Source organism: Cynoglossus semilaevis, chromosome 7, assembly GCF_000523025.1.
Source record: "Cynoglossus semilaevis isolate Cse_v1.0 chromosome 7, Cse_v1.0, whole genome shotgun sequence".
Classification (NCBI taxonomy): domain Eukaryota; kingdom Metazoa; phylum Chordata; class Actinopteri; order Pleuronectiformes; family Cynoglossidae; genus Cynoglossus; species Cynoglossus semilaevis.
In genome coordinates this window covers 603653-619901 of record NC_024313.1, presented here as the reverse complement: position 1 = coordinate 619901, position 16249 = coordinate 603653, and the positions used below count along the sequence as shown (strand labels likewise).

Below are 16249 nucleotides of genomic sequence, written 5' to 3'. Positions count from 1 at the left end.
TATAAAATGAAAATGAACCTAAAACAAAAGAATCCAATTCACGTGGAAAAAGTAGTTCTAAGCTCACACAAAGTTTGAGAGAGTGCACGTTGCATATTCGCTTTTAATCATTACCCTCTTCTGACTGTAATTTATAACAGGGTTGTATTAAAGTCCAGTCATGTGGTTCCAGTTTAATCATTACAGGGACTTCCACCATCTAGAAAGAACATCTAGAAAGAAATTAATTGATCAGGAAATTGTTTTAAATCACCTTTGATCGCATATTCTTCCTATGATTCCCTGTTTGTTTGCAACACACTCTTGACTTATTCAAAAAAAGTGTTTGTAGCTACAGTTTCTTAACATACAAAAGGGCGTGACAATAGGTAGCTACAGTTTCTTAACATACAAAAGAGCGTGACAATAGTTGGACAATATTTTATTTCACTCTACTTTGAAATAAAACGGGCCGAAGCTAACGTTAGCTTCAGCCCTGGAGCAGATCACTAAGTCTCCCCTGTGCATTCCAACTACGGTCGGGGCGCCGAAGCAAGAAAGAGCTAACGTGTAACTAGCTGTGTTACAGGCACTGTTCGAACATTAAAAAAAAAAAATTAAAAGTGCAAAAAATCTTTCCGTCTAAATATCCCATGTTACAACGTGCGGCTTGAATGTAAATATCCCATGTTACAACATGGGATAACATTTTTTTTCTTTTTTGCAGCCTATATATGTACAGTTATTTTTTTCTTTTTAAATGTATTGGGTGCGGTTATATTCAGGTGCGCTTAATAGTCTGGAAAATTCCAGTATATAACATTACTACATTAAAAATGGAAAGGGTAAAACATGAAAAAATCAAAATATAAAAAAGTAGAGCCGGGGTCAGGGTTCACATTCTCCTTATCAGTACAAGGCCCAAGCCTTCTCACAAAGGTGTACGATAAGCATTGAGGAGAACATCGGAAGGACAATTGGAGGTGCGATTTCTGTCTATGTAATTTCTGAACAATAAAACATTGGGAGAGTGTGCCCAAAAACAATGTGGATTTAAAAGAACAAAATGCGTGGACTAGAAAGGGAGCAAACAAGGAAGTGTTCCGATGAAAAGAGGCCCAATTTATTTTCCTTTGTGGTCGCCAGACAACTCTTTGATCCGCGGCACCTGAGACTTAAATCGGAACAAGCAAAACGAGACACCGCGATTGCCAGCTGGAATTGGTAGAAGCGTGTGCGTCAGAGTGTGTGTGTGTTTATTTGTGGGCTCTGTGAATGTTTGGATCTGTGTGAGAGTGTGTGTGTGTGTGTGTGTGTGTGTGTGTTGACATCCTTTCATATTGACCATGCCATTGACCACAAGTGCAGGGTGGTGAGTGTATCGATGCCAAGGCTGAGGTTGAGTGCCACTATCGGTGGGCCACTTCTCCACTACCCTTACACAGGTGGCTCTTTCATCCACGGTCCGTTTTATCTTTCCGCATGATCACGCAGATGTATGATCCGCCGTGGTATACTTAAAAACAACAATTTAACATCACTACATTATTATGATGATTGGTCTCTTTAAACAAACATGACCATTGTTATTAGTAAACGGGGTAAACGCAATGAGTTGGTATCTCCTTTCATTAAGATCCTCTAAAACGGGGAGCATCAACTGGCGGTCCAAGGGCCGAATCCGGCCCATAAAACTGTTGATTCTGGCCCTTGATTCAGTCGCAGGCCAGATTCGATTTTTAACGTAACTTTTTATACAGTAATGTATATTACATTAGACATAGAAAAAGGGAAAGCGTAAAACATGAAAACAAGTAAAATGGAATCTTCATATAGCGAGAAAAATGGGACAAAAATGTGATTTTTTTTATATAAGGTATATGTCCAGAAAAATTCAGTTCCGCAAATATAGTGCTCTAAAATAATCTTTTTTTTTTTTTAGGATATGAGCAAAACAATTCTGGAATAATCACAAAAATGTAAGTCATATAATCTTTACTGTGTTAGGCCGGGTTTATTTATATCAACACATGGGCTGTAAAAACCAACAGCCTGGAATTCGCAAAGATGAAAGCAGCAATTTGTTATTCATTGTTTTATGAGATGAGTTAATCTGCCCGCCGTTAACATTTACTGCCAAATTGCCTGTGTGGCCCCGGTTCGTGTTTGCGGAGTCTGCGGAGCCTGTTGTTACGGTGTGTCAAGTGCAACCGTATATGGCAGTTACAACATGGGGATCATCCAGGTTTTAGTTTTGTGCATATTTCTTCTGGATTAGACAGGTCTTTCGGGGGCAGCCATTAATTTTAAGTGCCTCGCTGTCAACGTGACAAACAGCGTTTTACCAAAGAAAACCAGTAAGGCCCCTGCTTCCAGCTGTGGGGAAATCGTTAGTATACTTTAAAACAGTGGAGAAAGAATTTCAGACTGATTCCCAGTCTAGTGTCCTTTGCTTTGCCTCGCAATTTGTCAGATATATTCACAGCAGCAGCTGCTGAGTGGATGTCCTGAACTAGGCGCTGAGCAAACGCTGTCCTTAATTCTTTAGAACACGTGTCAAACTCAAGGCCGGGGGGGGCAAATGCGGCCCGCCAAGCAGTTTTGTGTGGCCCCGCGGGAGCTTAAAAGGCAAGTCCATGCAGCAGAGTTTTTTAAACTTGAGAAATTATTATTTTTTATTACACAGCAATGAACAATATCAATCGCAGAAACATGTATTAGTCTGTTATGGAGTAGTGACATCTATACCAGCGCTCCCTAACTTTTTTTGTTTGAGGGACTGGTCAACCAGTACCACCCGTTACTACGGAGTCTATCTTTTTTGTTCTGTTTGTATCAGCGTCTGAATGACTTATTATTTTAAAATATTGCCAGATTATCTTTAAACAAAGAAAGTAAATGGATATGACTGGACTTTTTTTGAATGAAGTGAATTAGTAAAAATGCACTTGGTATTGCGTATTATTAGTTATAGTTTCTGTTCCAAAGGTAGTGGCAGGTGTCAGTGTGGATGTATGTATGCACATAGTATAATAATAATAATAATAATAATCATTATTATTGGTATTATTTATTTTTATTTTTTTAATTTATTTTTTAATTTTAATTTTAATTTTTATAAATTTTTTTATTTTTATTTTTATTATTTAATGATAATATGTTAATATCATTATTATGGTGATGTATTATGATAATAATTATTAATAATAATCATCATCATTATCATCATCATCATCATTGTTCTTCCTTATTAACTCCGGCCCTCTGTGTTTGATTTCCCTCACTTCCTGCACTGACCTCGGTCTCTGCCAGAGCTTATTTCCTTCAGCCTTTTTTGCTTCTGGATCTGAACCTTATTATAATTGAGTGTCGCTGTTTGGCTGTAGGGCTGAAGCTGGCGTGTTCCAAACATTTTTTTTTTCCTCCCCCTTCTCTCTCCTCTCTGGGATACAGAGAAAACACAGATCTAGTCGATGCACAGTCTGGGCTGTCACTTTCCACAGCACTCGCTTGTTTAAATCAGGCTTTCTCTGTGTCCACTTCTGACAGGACCTCCCTCAGCGCCACAGAACCTGGTCTACAACATCAACCAGACTACTGTCAGCCTGGAGTGGAACCCACCGGCTGACACGGGAGGCCGCAATGATGTCAGCTACAGGGTTATATGCAGAAGTTGTAGCTGGGAGCCTGAGGAGTGCGCTCCGTGTGGGCCAAACGTTGGATACTCTCCCGCGCAGTCTGGATTAGTGGACACTTATGTGACCATCATGGACCTGCTCGCACATGCCAACTACACTTTCGAGGTGGAGGCTGTCAATGGGGTGTCGGACCTGAGCCGGACACAGAGGCTGTTTGCAGCGGTTAGCATCGCAACCGGTCAAGCGGGTAAGACCTTGCACTTACATCACTGTTTATTGATTGTGATAATGAATGTTCCCTATAGAAGGGCCTTTCGGTCATTTCTCTAGAGTTCCTGTCAGTTTTTGCATTGGTTTAATGGCAGCAGAACTTTTCCGGAATCTGTTGCATCCCTCTTATTATTTTTTTTTGCACATGTGGCATTCGGATTTTTTTTTATAAACAGACTGTCGAGTCAATAAAGAGACAGCAGTACAAAAAAAATAAGTAACCCTCTTTGTTAGTGGTGATTATGAGATTTCCATGGCTCTAAAAACAATAATTAAGTCGCATAAAAAGACACTCCCTCCTAATGGATTCCTTCAAGGGCTTACAGTTACTTTTGGTCAAATAGCAATAAAGTTAAAGTTGCAGACCACTCGTAATATTTCCATTATACTGCGACGTGTTTGCTGCTGCGAACCCGCACACAGCACAAAGTAGCAATTTGCCTAGCGGACTTCATTATTTATTAACTCTATTTAACCGTCTTTGTGGCCCATTAATAATACATTTAAAAAGGGACATCAAGTGCCTTCAGGGGTGCTAAACCTTTACACACATTCTTAGACGTGCGCGCATTCTTGGAAGAGAACACACGCGCGAAGTAGGCCGGCGAGTGGAACTGAACTTCTAAGGTCTTCATCGACGTAGGATTGACCTTGGATGGATTTGATTAATTTAATAATGCTTTTTCACATTTTTAAGATCAACACAAAGGAAAGGTGTGTTTAATTTATTTATATGTATATATATATGTATGTATATATGTATATATATGTATATATATATCTATATATGTATATATGTATATATGTGTATATATGTGTATATATATGTATATATGTATATGTATATACAGTATATATGTGTATATATATGTAAATATATATATACATACACATGTATGTATGTGTATATAGTGTGTATATGTGTATATTATGTGTATATATATAATTATATATATATACACATACACATACACAATATATGTATGTGTATACTGTATATATACGTACATACTGTATTGAGGTTAAAGTGAAGCAGACTTGCAGGGGTAGCATAACAACCGATACAGTATTTGCAGCCTGGTCTCTGGAGGATCTACCATAATTAAAACAGAGGCTTTTGCCCCGACAAATTCTTAAGTCCCATTTGTTCATTATTTCTAAGGATTCACCCAGCGAGACTCCTTTTACATGCTCAAGCATCCATATTACACAGCTGGCCCTTAAGACTAAGTGTTCCGATAAGAGGATGGAAAATGAGAAAGCAGCAAAAAAAAAAAAAAAAAATTGCCGAGCTTTAGCAAGTATTTCAGATTTTTTTTGCATCCAGCTGTATTATAGTACATAACTATTACCTATGTTCATCGATATATGGCAAAAATCGATATATAGTCTCAATCAATCTCATTTTCTTAAATAGCTACCTGATTAATGTGGTGTTTTTTAGCATGACATTAATGTAGGTATTTGTTCAATATGTTATCGTTGTGAAGTTTTCCACGAGTTACATCCCTATCACATTTAAAATTGTGTTTTTTTAAAAAAAATGTAAACAGTCCCAAAAGTATTGTCCAGAGAACAACTGGAAACAAAGATTATTGTTGTAGGATTGATAATGTGGTAAGACCAAAAACTTTAGGTCTAGCTTTCGGTCTTAGCCTTTAATTGTTTTTGTACAAAAGAAAAATTCAAAAGTAAGAATATATATAGCTCAGCTTTGTTTCTTCTTAATCAAACAAAATCACAACAAGTAAGAAAAATCACCCTTATATCTTTGCAGACTAAAAGACTGTAGAGATGGCTAGATCCGATACTCAGGATCGGGATCGGTCTGATATTGGTCAAAATTTCAGGATTGAATATGCCCAACTTTACTTTGTGCGACATACCTTAAACACGGACTCTATTGCCTCAGCAACAGCAGTCTGTGGTTTGCTGGAAGAGATAAGAAGGTACCAGACTACTATAGCTATGAGCGGATACTCCAATCGCAGTATCATATCGGACGTGAAAACATAGAATCATAACCCACACATGTGGCCATTTTGTGTAGAAATAATAATGATAACGAAAACTTCTCAGGTAGGCCTCTTGGTAGAACCTTACTCAGTTCGGATAGACCGGGTGAACCTACTGGTTCAAGACTGGTAAATGAGAAAGCAGCAAAAAAAAAAAAATTTGCCGAGCTTTAGCAAGTATTTCTGATTTTTTTTTTTATCCAGCTGTATTATAGTACATAACTATTACCTATGTTTTAACCATCGATGTGAAATTATTAATTTATTATATAGCAAAAATCTTTAAAAAAAAATTTAAACAGTCCCAAAAGTAAGAACAATTGGAAACAAAGATTATTGTTCTAAGATTGATAATGTGGTAAGACCAAAACTTTAGGTCCAGCTTTAGGTCTCAGCCTATAATTGTTTTTGTACAAAAGAAAAATTCAAAAGTAAGAATATATATAGCTCAGCTTTGTTTCTTCACAACGCCCCATTAAAATCACCCTTATATCTTTGCAGACTAAAAGACTGTAGAGATGGCTAGATCCGATACTCAGGATCGGGATCGGTCTGATATTGGTCAAAATTTCAGGATTGAATATGCCCAACTTTACTTTGTGCGACATACCTTAAACACGGACTCTATTGCCTCAGCAACGGCAGTCTGTGGTTTGCTGCCGGAGATACGAAGGTACCGCACTGATACAGTATATACCTATGAGCAGATACTCCAATCGCAGTATCATGTCGGACATGAAAAAGTAGAATCATAACCCACACACGTGGCCATTTTGTGTAGAAATAATAATGATAACGAAACATTCTCAGGTAGGCCTCTTGGTAGAATGTTACTCAGTTCGCATAGACCGGGTGAGCCTACTGGTTCAAGACTGGATTTATTCAGGACGGAGACGAAGATGATGGTTTGGTCAAGGATATTCCAAAATCATCTACTACAGAATTTCCGCAACGATCTACGTCCGGTCAAAAATCAGTAGTATGGTATAGTAGATATGATGGCTCCCCTCTCCCTCTTTCCCCATGTGGATCAGACATTAAGTCGACGCTGCGGGCTTCATCCTACTGCTCACTGGACCATCACTGTGTCCAGCACCATGTGGGCTTATACCAAAATGCTTGAGTGCATTTTAAAATGGCAGGGTTCTGTCTTCCCCCCAAAAAACCAAATGCCCCTCACTGAGGAAGCATAGAGGGCCAATCATTAGAGAACGACTCCATTATTAAAGCTTTGATGGCTCATCATTTCAAACTGATTTACCTTTGTGTGGCGAGGCACTGGATCTCCAACCGCACCGGAGGAACCTTAAAAAAAAAAAAAAAGGAGAAGCTTTTCTTCTATATCTCTGCCATATCCATCTCCTGCATGATAATCAGTGTGAACATAGACTCGTCACTGGAGACCGAGGGAATGAATTGAATGCAGATGGTGATCCATCTAATGAGGAATTCACACCGCCCCTAATTACACTAAAGGAAATGTCTGGAGTGAGGCTGAAGCTTCACAAGGTGCTGAGTGCTTATTGTTCCCACACACCTAATTACGTCTAAGCTCTGCCTTAAATGACTTTAAGTAGAGGCTGCAAGTTTCTTCGGTTGATTTTTTTTTTCCTATCCATGCAGCATCTGATTGAAACTGTGAGGGGGAAAAGGGGGAGGAGGGAAGGGGCGGGGCGGCACATACCCCGTCTTCGCTAGCGCCACGCACTGAAAGTAAAGAGTGCATTCGAATCAGCACTCCATTGTGAGTCAACAGCGCTGCGGAGCCACACTCCCAAGGGGGACTTCGCCGTCTTTAGCTTTCCTTAAGCGCCCTCGTAAACAAGGCCTTTTGTCCTTGCGGCACACTTGGATGTGGTCACTGCTTATAGAATACACATTTAGATTTATTCGAGCAGGTGTTCACATCCACGGGACACATGAAATCATTGTGTAGGAGACCTCAAAATGTGATTTATTTTTTATAGGTACGGCACATGTGTATATACGTTTCCAACGTCCGACCTCTTAAATGCTGTTTCGATTAATCCAGTTAATTAATTGATTTATTAATCCGTGTGTTGTCCTTTGGGTCTAGGTGACGCGGTGGCTGATAATAATACTTTTTGTGTGTGTGGTCCTGTACTGCACGGCATGTGCCAACTTTTCCTCGTGATTCTGGGACAAGATGCAAACCTGTTGCGGGGGATGCTGGGTGTGTACGAAATGCGAAGGACAATTTAACGGGAGGGTTAAGGAATAAAACAGAATAGGTATAAGAAACAGTCAGCATAAAGTAGGTTAACGATATCGTCATCCGTTCATCTAGCTTACTTACGAGGCAGTTTGCAATTTCGTTGTAGGGTCAAGAAAACATGGACAGCAAAGGCCTGGATTGATTCCTCCTTAATTCACGAACATTACTGTACTTTTGTCTAAAAGCTCCTTTTGACCTCACCCGTTTAGCCTCGCATTCTCCTGGGGTTGGAATCAACATAGATTTAAAGGGGTATAACGAGCAATCCTGCCCAATAACACGTAGGCATGCATCTTGGATTGGATGTCTTGAATCTCTAGGTGGGCGATTTAGGTTAGATTAGGTTTTTGAAGGTCACCTTCCCAGATATGAAATATTGTTAATTCAAATACCTTAATCCCAGGGTATATATTTTCTTAAACGTGTCTTAATGCAATAGGTGTAAATTACGGAACAAACTCATGTCAGGAACAAACTCATGTCAAACTTTTTTGCTCTCAGTTGTATCAGGAGCAGTCATGACTGTGAATTTGCATAGCAACTGAGCAACTCCTTCTGATCCGAGGCACTTATGCAGCAATATGAATGCAAACTGCTCCTAAAACCAACATCCAAACAAACAAAGTATCCAATCAACTCTCTCATGGTAGAGTTACAAAGCTGCTCTTTCACTCCGTTCCCACTTACCCTGTCTAAAGGAAAGATTCAGCTGGTAATGGTTAGTGTGTCGGTTCAACGCCCAAGGCATCTCTGTTCAACATCAGTTGCTGTGAACAACATTTAAATTAATGAAAAAAAATCCTTCTGGTGTCTGTTTCAGAGAGACACGTACCAGCATAAATTTGTGAAAGGAGCTTAAGGTTGATGAGACTTTGAATTTGACTCAACCATTATATTGAGTTTTAACACTGACCTTAGATTAGATTTTTTTTTTTTTACTAGAACAACTTGGTAATTAGCCTGTTTGTGAATAGAACAACTTGGTAATTAGCCTGTTTGGGGGGAAAAAAGAAGTGTTTTTATGGCATTCAGTTACTATGTTGTTAAACACCAACTGCTGAATCTAGGACAAACCACAGTCTTCAAGTGCAAACCCTCTCAGTCGTGCTTAGGAAAAACAGGATTTTTTCCTTTGGTTCATGTCTCACTGCAAAAAATACGGGTGGAAGAGAAATCAGTGAGGCACACGTGGATGTAAGCTAAGCATTTCACTTTGTTCTGCAAAGCCTCAAAAGGTTTCCCTTGCTTCAATTATTCCTTCATCTCTAGACAGTCTAGTTTCTGCCGTCGGGAGATCAATAAAGGACTGCTTATCAAGATAGCAAGTCAGTTTGGTAAAAAACAAAAATCAAAAAAACAAGAAAATAAACACGTCACATGTGTGAATGTCTATATTCCAATTGGCTGTCATTTTCCTAGCATTATACAGGGCGAAGAGAACCTGAAAAGCACAGCTTAACATGGTGACTGAAACCGCAACTGAATAATCGATGTGCTCGTCACTCTCCAGGGAAGGTTGTAAATATTTCCCATTCCCTGATAATTAGAATATTAATTGTCAGCAGTAAACCAATAACCAGCTCCCTTAGCAGTAATATACACAACCACTTGATCATCTCTAAATGGATATCATTCAGCACATTTGTGAACGAGACTCTTAGGGGAACAATAATGCCATTGATTATTGGCTCTCTTATCTACTACGGTGGCCTCGAACACTAGGATCGATTGATTCAAACGACTCCCCGGTGACTTAAGTCAGCCAGTGTCATTTTCGAGTTAAGCCGATCCTCCTTTGTAGCACTTGTCCCCAGTTTTACGTTACCTGGGAGCCCATTCTTTTCACACCAGGCCACTCCCCCCGTCGTTGTAAAGCAGTTGCCCGCTTGACATGCTCGCGGTAATTTGATGAGAGCCGGGCAAAGCACTACGATTCAACAGCTGCCATAAAAACCGTGGTGGTCTTGGAGCAGCAGCTCAGAGCACTTAACTTGTAGCTTTTCTGTAAATGCCTCCCGATTTGTCTGTCACCCAATCCGTCAGCAATGAATAATTTTCATGGAAGGTGCACTTTAATTACTTTCCCATTTAAATGGCATTATCATGGCCTATCTAGGTAATTAATCTCACCAAGTATCCTGTTTCAGCCTTTTATTGCTGGCAGACGAGCTCCCTAAATCCCTCTGAACCCGCCTTGCTTGAATGAGTCCTCGCTCATAGAAGCTGGCGTTGCCTCTTTCCCCTTCACTCGGGCTGTGTCTCATCCGTCGGACAGCGCTTTCTCTCCGCGCAGGGGAGCCTGTCTGAGCAATCGGCTGTTTCACTTGGGTGGAATGCATGCAGGCAGACAAAAAAAAAAACGATGCAGAGTTGTAGTCATGAATAGCCCTGGATTAACACCGCTTTTTAGTAAGAGCGCTGATGGGTGCAGATAGGCTGGTGAGATTCTGTTTTTCTTACTGTCAACAAGTCTAACAAGAGGGAAAAAAAAATCTGGCTTGCTGTTTTTGGAAAAGTAGAAATAATACACTTCTTCTTTTCCTTTCGGCGTCCCTTTTTCACAGTATCTGTTATTTATTTGTACACTTCAGCGTACCATATGGATCGGATGTGGTTTAACTGAGTGTTTCCAAACCTTTTTTTTTTTTGAGCCACAAGCCTCATTTTCGAAAAATCCCACCACACCACCAAACAAAGATGTCACTAAATATCCGTAATGAAAAAAAAAAAAAACTTTTTAGTTTTAATGTACTTACAATTTACTTAATCTGTGTGAAACCTGGGCCTGTTTGTTAGGACTCGGCTCTGATATGCTCACAGGAATTGAAGAAAGTGACACATAAAGATGTTCAGGAATTGAAGAAAGTGACACATAAAGTTGTTCAGCAATTTTTTAAAATTGTTTTTTTACTGTCACTTAATGAAAGTGTGAAACTGTTTCTTCTTTTCACTGCTGTATCGACAGAAAGAAAGAGATGTTCTTTGCAGTAAATAATTAATAATAGCAAATAAGTATAAGTTCCGACCAATGTAGTAAAAAAATGGTTTGGTATCACAGGTTTAACGAACACTTTTAAAAAGCCTTTCAGTCTACAAAATTGTAGAAAAATCTATACACGTCAAATTCACTGATACTGCTAGTTGGGATAATATATTGTTATATTTCAAAATTGTTTTTTGCTTGATTAAAATGTCTGTCTAAAGTAAATATGAATAGGAATGTGAATCAAGTTTCTCATTAATATTTAAAGGCCCGTCTTCAGGCCGATGCGTTTGCGTGCGAATGCAGTGTTATTAATTTGGAAACATATGCAGACAGCCGAGTTATTTCATTGTTGAGACAGTCAAAAACGTTGCATCATTGTGATGTCTCTGGCCCAGATGGAAATGCGTGGAAGTTGAAAAGGGAGAGCTGAATCTCATTCAGCCTCTACCTATAGGCAATGTTCCCCCACAACAGACACAGGCACAGCTTTAAATATTCATACCTCTTCCAGGCAGCAGGAAAAAAAAAAACAAAAAAAACTTTTTGTTTTGGCAGTCAATCTGCTGTTTACCTTCCACATAACAGCTCGACTTTTCAGTCTGAGCCTCACCTTTTCAGAATTAATACATTTTCCCCCTCACAGACGTCAGTCGATCTCATTTTTCAGGCCAGACATTGAAGATGTATTCTATGCAGAAGTTGGCAACTAAACAAGTTTCCCCTAAGCCTTTCTGCACTTATCATCATTTTTAGGGAAAAATTAAAATGGCGTGTGTGTGTGTGTGTTTGTGTGTATGCTGTGCAATTCCTTAAAGGCCTCGTAGCAAACAAACTGTAAATTTGTCTTTTGGAAAAAAAAAAAAAACCTATACAAGAAAGCTGACCAGACTCTGATGCGTGTTTACAAGTGACTGTGGTTGGAATAATAATAATACTGACTTCAAGTCAACACAAAGTAACTGTTGACATTGTATTTGCAAATACTCCCCACATAAGGATCTTTTCAAATCGGTCTTTGAGGGACAGCTTATTTACCTTTTGTTAAGGAGCTACAGATGGTAATGTAGTCTGAAGTCTGGGCATACTGTGACTTAGCAAGTGAATTGTGTCGATATATTAATGTAGCACATGCAGTATTTTTGGTGGTATTTTGTTCGGTTCTTTCGAATTGTAATATAAACATTTCTGATTGTCCTATGACTAGACACTAGTACTTAAGGTATGATATCAATGATTTTTTTATTACAACTCCAAACATTCTTTTAGTTGTTTATCCACTAAATCACCCTGGTCCGTAGGTCGTTCAGTACCGGGCGCGGTATTACCGGTCCGCAGTAATGGCCGACCGATCCTTGGTACAAAAAAAGGTTGATGACCGCTGACTTAAATTATAATGATTAGTTTGACACTGTGTATTAATGAATTGAATTCAGATGTTATTGCAGTAGAATTGTTTCAGTCAGAAGTCAACAACCAAAAAACAAACAACAAAAAAAAAACTTTTTTTTTTCCTCTGAGACCCCAGTTATTGGTGCAGAAGCAGATTAGGCAAAAGTACCTGAATCTGCTCTACGCTGCCACGACAAGGTGACAAATCACAAGGAGAGAGAGTCGTTGGTCAGTGAAATTACAGACCAGGGGGAAGTTGATGAGAAATGTAGCAGTTAACAAAAACGCTCTTAATATATGTGAACTGAGGAGTGTTGGGCACTAACGTTAACGTCTGACAGTGAGTGCTGCTAATTTAGAAAGGCCATACATGGCAGAAATATACATATATATATACAAATATATATGTAAATATATGTATATATATATATATATACATATATACATACAGTATATATTCATATAAATATGTATGTATATGTATATATATGTGTATATATACAATATACAAATATATATATATTTGTATATATATGTGTGTATATATATATTTGGATATATATATATAAATATATATATATGCATCATGGTTTTCTAATCAGGTCAGTTTTGAGGTGAATACACAAAAAAACGTGATTCGAAAGCAGGACGTGAAGCCGGGACATTTGATGGAAGTCCTTTTCCGGAACAGATGGAGGTGTGTGTGTGGCTATGTAACCTATAAAACCAAACTCCGGAAAGAAAAAGTCTAACGTTGAAGTCCGTCGTGATCCTTTCACAAACTTGAGTGTTCAGTGATGGATGCTTTCGTGTTGTTTTTTTTTTTGTTTGTTTGTTTTTTTTTTTTTTTGACAACTTAAAGCTACAGTAATACAATGGTACAAGTTGCAGATTATCTTGTACCGTCCTGGCACGATAGAAAGTTTATGGTACGTGGCTATAGCAACTGATAGTCATTGTAATTTCTTAAACCATTTGGATAATATTTGTCAACAAAATGTTCCGCCATATTGTTCAATATAAGCTTATGGGCAATTTTTGTCACAGATCATCATGTTTTTTGTTTTTTTTAATATCCTATGGCTGTTATCACACCGGGTGATAAACAAGACGTTTAAAAATGTCACCTTGGACTGGCTGGTTAATTAATTTTTCTACCATTTGTAAATGTTTTATAGTATAAATAATTAATCAGGTCACCGGGGGAAGCAATCAACAGTGCAATGAGAATGAAAGCAGACACTTGCTGTGCTGCAGCATCCAGTGACTCGAATGCAAGTCAGCCGTAATCATTCTTCCTGTTCCGGCTTTAAAAAAAAGCCCAAATTAAAAAGAAAGCTAAAGTCAGCCTCCATGTTAGGAGTTGTTATAAATGTGCAAATGTTTATAAGCATTAACTGATCGTCAAACCAAAACAACAAAATACCCTTTTTCTCCCCCCCTCAACAGTGTTCTCACTGTTTCTCCTCTAATGTAACTTGGAAGCCCATTTTCCGCACATGCCATGTCAGCATGCACCTGTGCCTCACGGACCCTCCCTTGATATAGAACACATGCTCAGGAATCCCGCAGGCCCCCGGCTGCAAATGGCTCCGCCACTTTGCAATAGAGCCATTGGAGTGTTTCATTTCCTGCTGGAAGGGTTGAAAGGGCTTCCTAGGGTAATAAAAGGCCGAGCAGAGCCGCATTCCACACAAACACCAAAACGCAGACACGCCGAGATGCAACAATCCGGAGTCGATAGCTGAACTTTGATGGTTACTTTTCTCCAGGCGGTGATGTTTTGTCTGATAAAGCGTGTGGGTTTTTTTTTTTTTTTTTGGTAGCTTAGGGCTGTCAATAGGTTTTCCAGGGAGAATATATTTCTGACATGACACACAGTATCATTAACATACATGATCCCAGCATTACCAGCTCAGGGTGGTAAACTGAAATTCTGAATTATTTTAAAATGTTCAGAGAGCACATATCACAATTACACTATTATTTATTAGATTTTTTTAGGGATGTCCGATATTAACCTTTTACCGATATCTGATATCCCGATATTGTCCAAACACTTAATTACCGATTGCGATATCGAGGCTATTTTTAGGTCACATATAAATATATCTCCTGTCGTGAAATTAACACATTACCTACTTTTATTAGGTAAAGCTATTCCGGCATATTTAAATTTTCAATACCGGAGAAAAATAACAATAACGATTGTAACCGATATTACATAAGTATGCTAATATCGGCCGGTCGATATTATCCGACACGTTCTTAATTTTTCTTTGACATTTTTGTTTTTGTTGGTATCTGCTGTCTTTCAGCCAATTCCGATGACTTGCCAATCGATCAGTGCATATCTAGTTATTTGATTGTTCGGGTTTGTCAAAAAAAAACATTCTTACTTTTGATCATGCGATCATAGTTTTAATTGCTGTAGTATTGTTTTCATAGTGATAGCAAATAGAGTCCTTCAAACTGCAGTACTCGATTAACTTTTGAGGTTCAGTAATAATAATAATTAATAATTTTAAGGATTTATTGGCTCTTTGGTTCCATTGGTTCCATTTATTTATGTGTGTAGAATACAGTAGTTTAAAAAAAAAAAAAATACTTTGACCTGTATATTATGCATCCTCACAGTACACCATCGAGTCTGCTAGAATACGCAGATTTGACCTATTCCCGAGCTGCTCTGTGATACATGTGGCGCAACATGGGCGTTTACAGTTTATCGTGCTACTAACAAGCGTCCTGAATAGTCTGTGCATTCGTAAACTGCTTAAGTCGTTGGTCCATCAATCAAGAGCTTAAATAGGCCATAAACCACCATTAGCCTTAAAAGGTTAAACAAGGCGTAAAGTCCACTGGCCTGAACGCATAAAAGGGTGAGGGAAAACCAACACCAATAAAGTTGAACAAGGAAGGAGGTGTTCTGTAAAACAGTAAACAAGATTGGTTGAACATATATGCATGACATCATAATTTTTACATGCATTTTTAGGTCATTGAGTACCATTGTGAAAAAAAAAGTTTTGTTTAATATGCATATTTTGTGATATTTGCAGGCTATGAAAAGATTAAATATGTACTTCGTAATGACAAATACATGTCCGTCAGAATCGCGTTGCTGGAGCCTTGCGGTGATAAAGAATCTGAGGGCGTAGATTGACAGCCTGCCTTTTCCCACCCTCTCTTTCATTGTCTCACTAACAAAGTGTCTCCTGCAGTGAGGAAAACTAATTATGTCCCTGACCCCCTTCTTCATTCCCCCACCTCCCCTTTAATTCAGATCATCATCTCGCTTGGAAATCATAATGAGTTTGTGGCTGGCTGCTTTGGCTTCAGAGAAAGTGACTGCGTGCGAGCTGGTGGTTTTATGAGAACGCCGAATGTCCGTTTCCCTACTCTCAAGGCAGGCCACTGGCAATTATGGATGACCTTGTGACCCCGTAAAGCTGTCACCTCCAATTCCTTTAAAGCACGACCATGACTTAGTTAAGACCTCACACACCTGCTAGCAGCTAACTTGGCTGCACATTTCAAATCAGAGCTTGCACTAAAATCTCACAGCAGGAAGGCGTGGCAGCCATATGGTGGCCTGCTTTTAATTATTTGGTATAAATAAAGAGAGGGGAAATATTGAAGCAAGCATGTGACGTTAAAAGACGTGAATTCTGGTGCAGAGCAGATGGGATATAGAGAGTTAGCGAGGGCGAGTGGGATACGGTGACAAGGTAAC

General features: G+C 38.9%; 1 protein-coding gene across 1 annotated transcript in view; it reads left to right on the top strand.

Moving 5' to 3' along the window:
- The window catches only part of epha7 (eph receptor A7), an 84998-nt gene that overhangs the window by 28455 nt on the left and 40294 nt on the right, over positions 1-16249 (top strand). Inside the window, 1 exon segment of the mRNA XM_025056823.1 lies at positions 3529-3864. Coding sequence (XP_024912591.1) covers positions 3529-3864 — 336 coding nt within the window.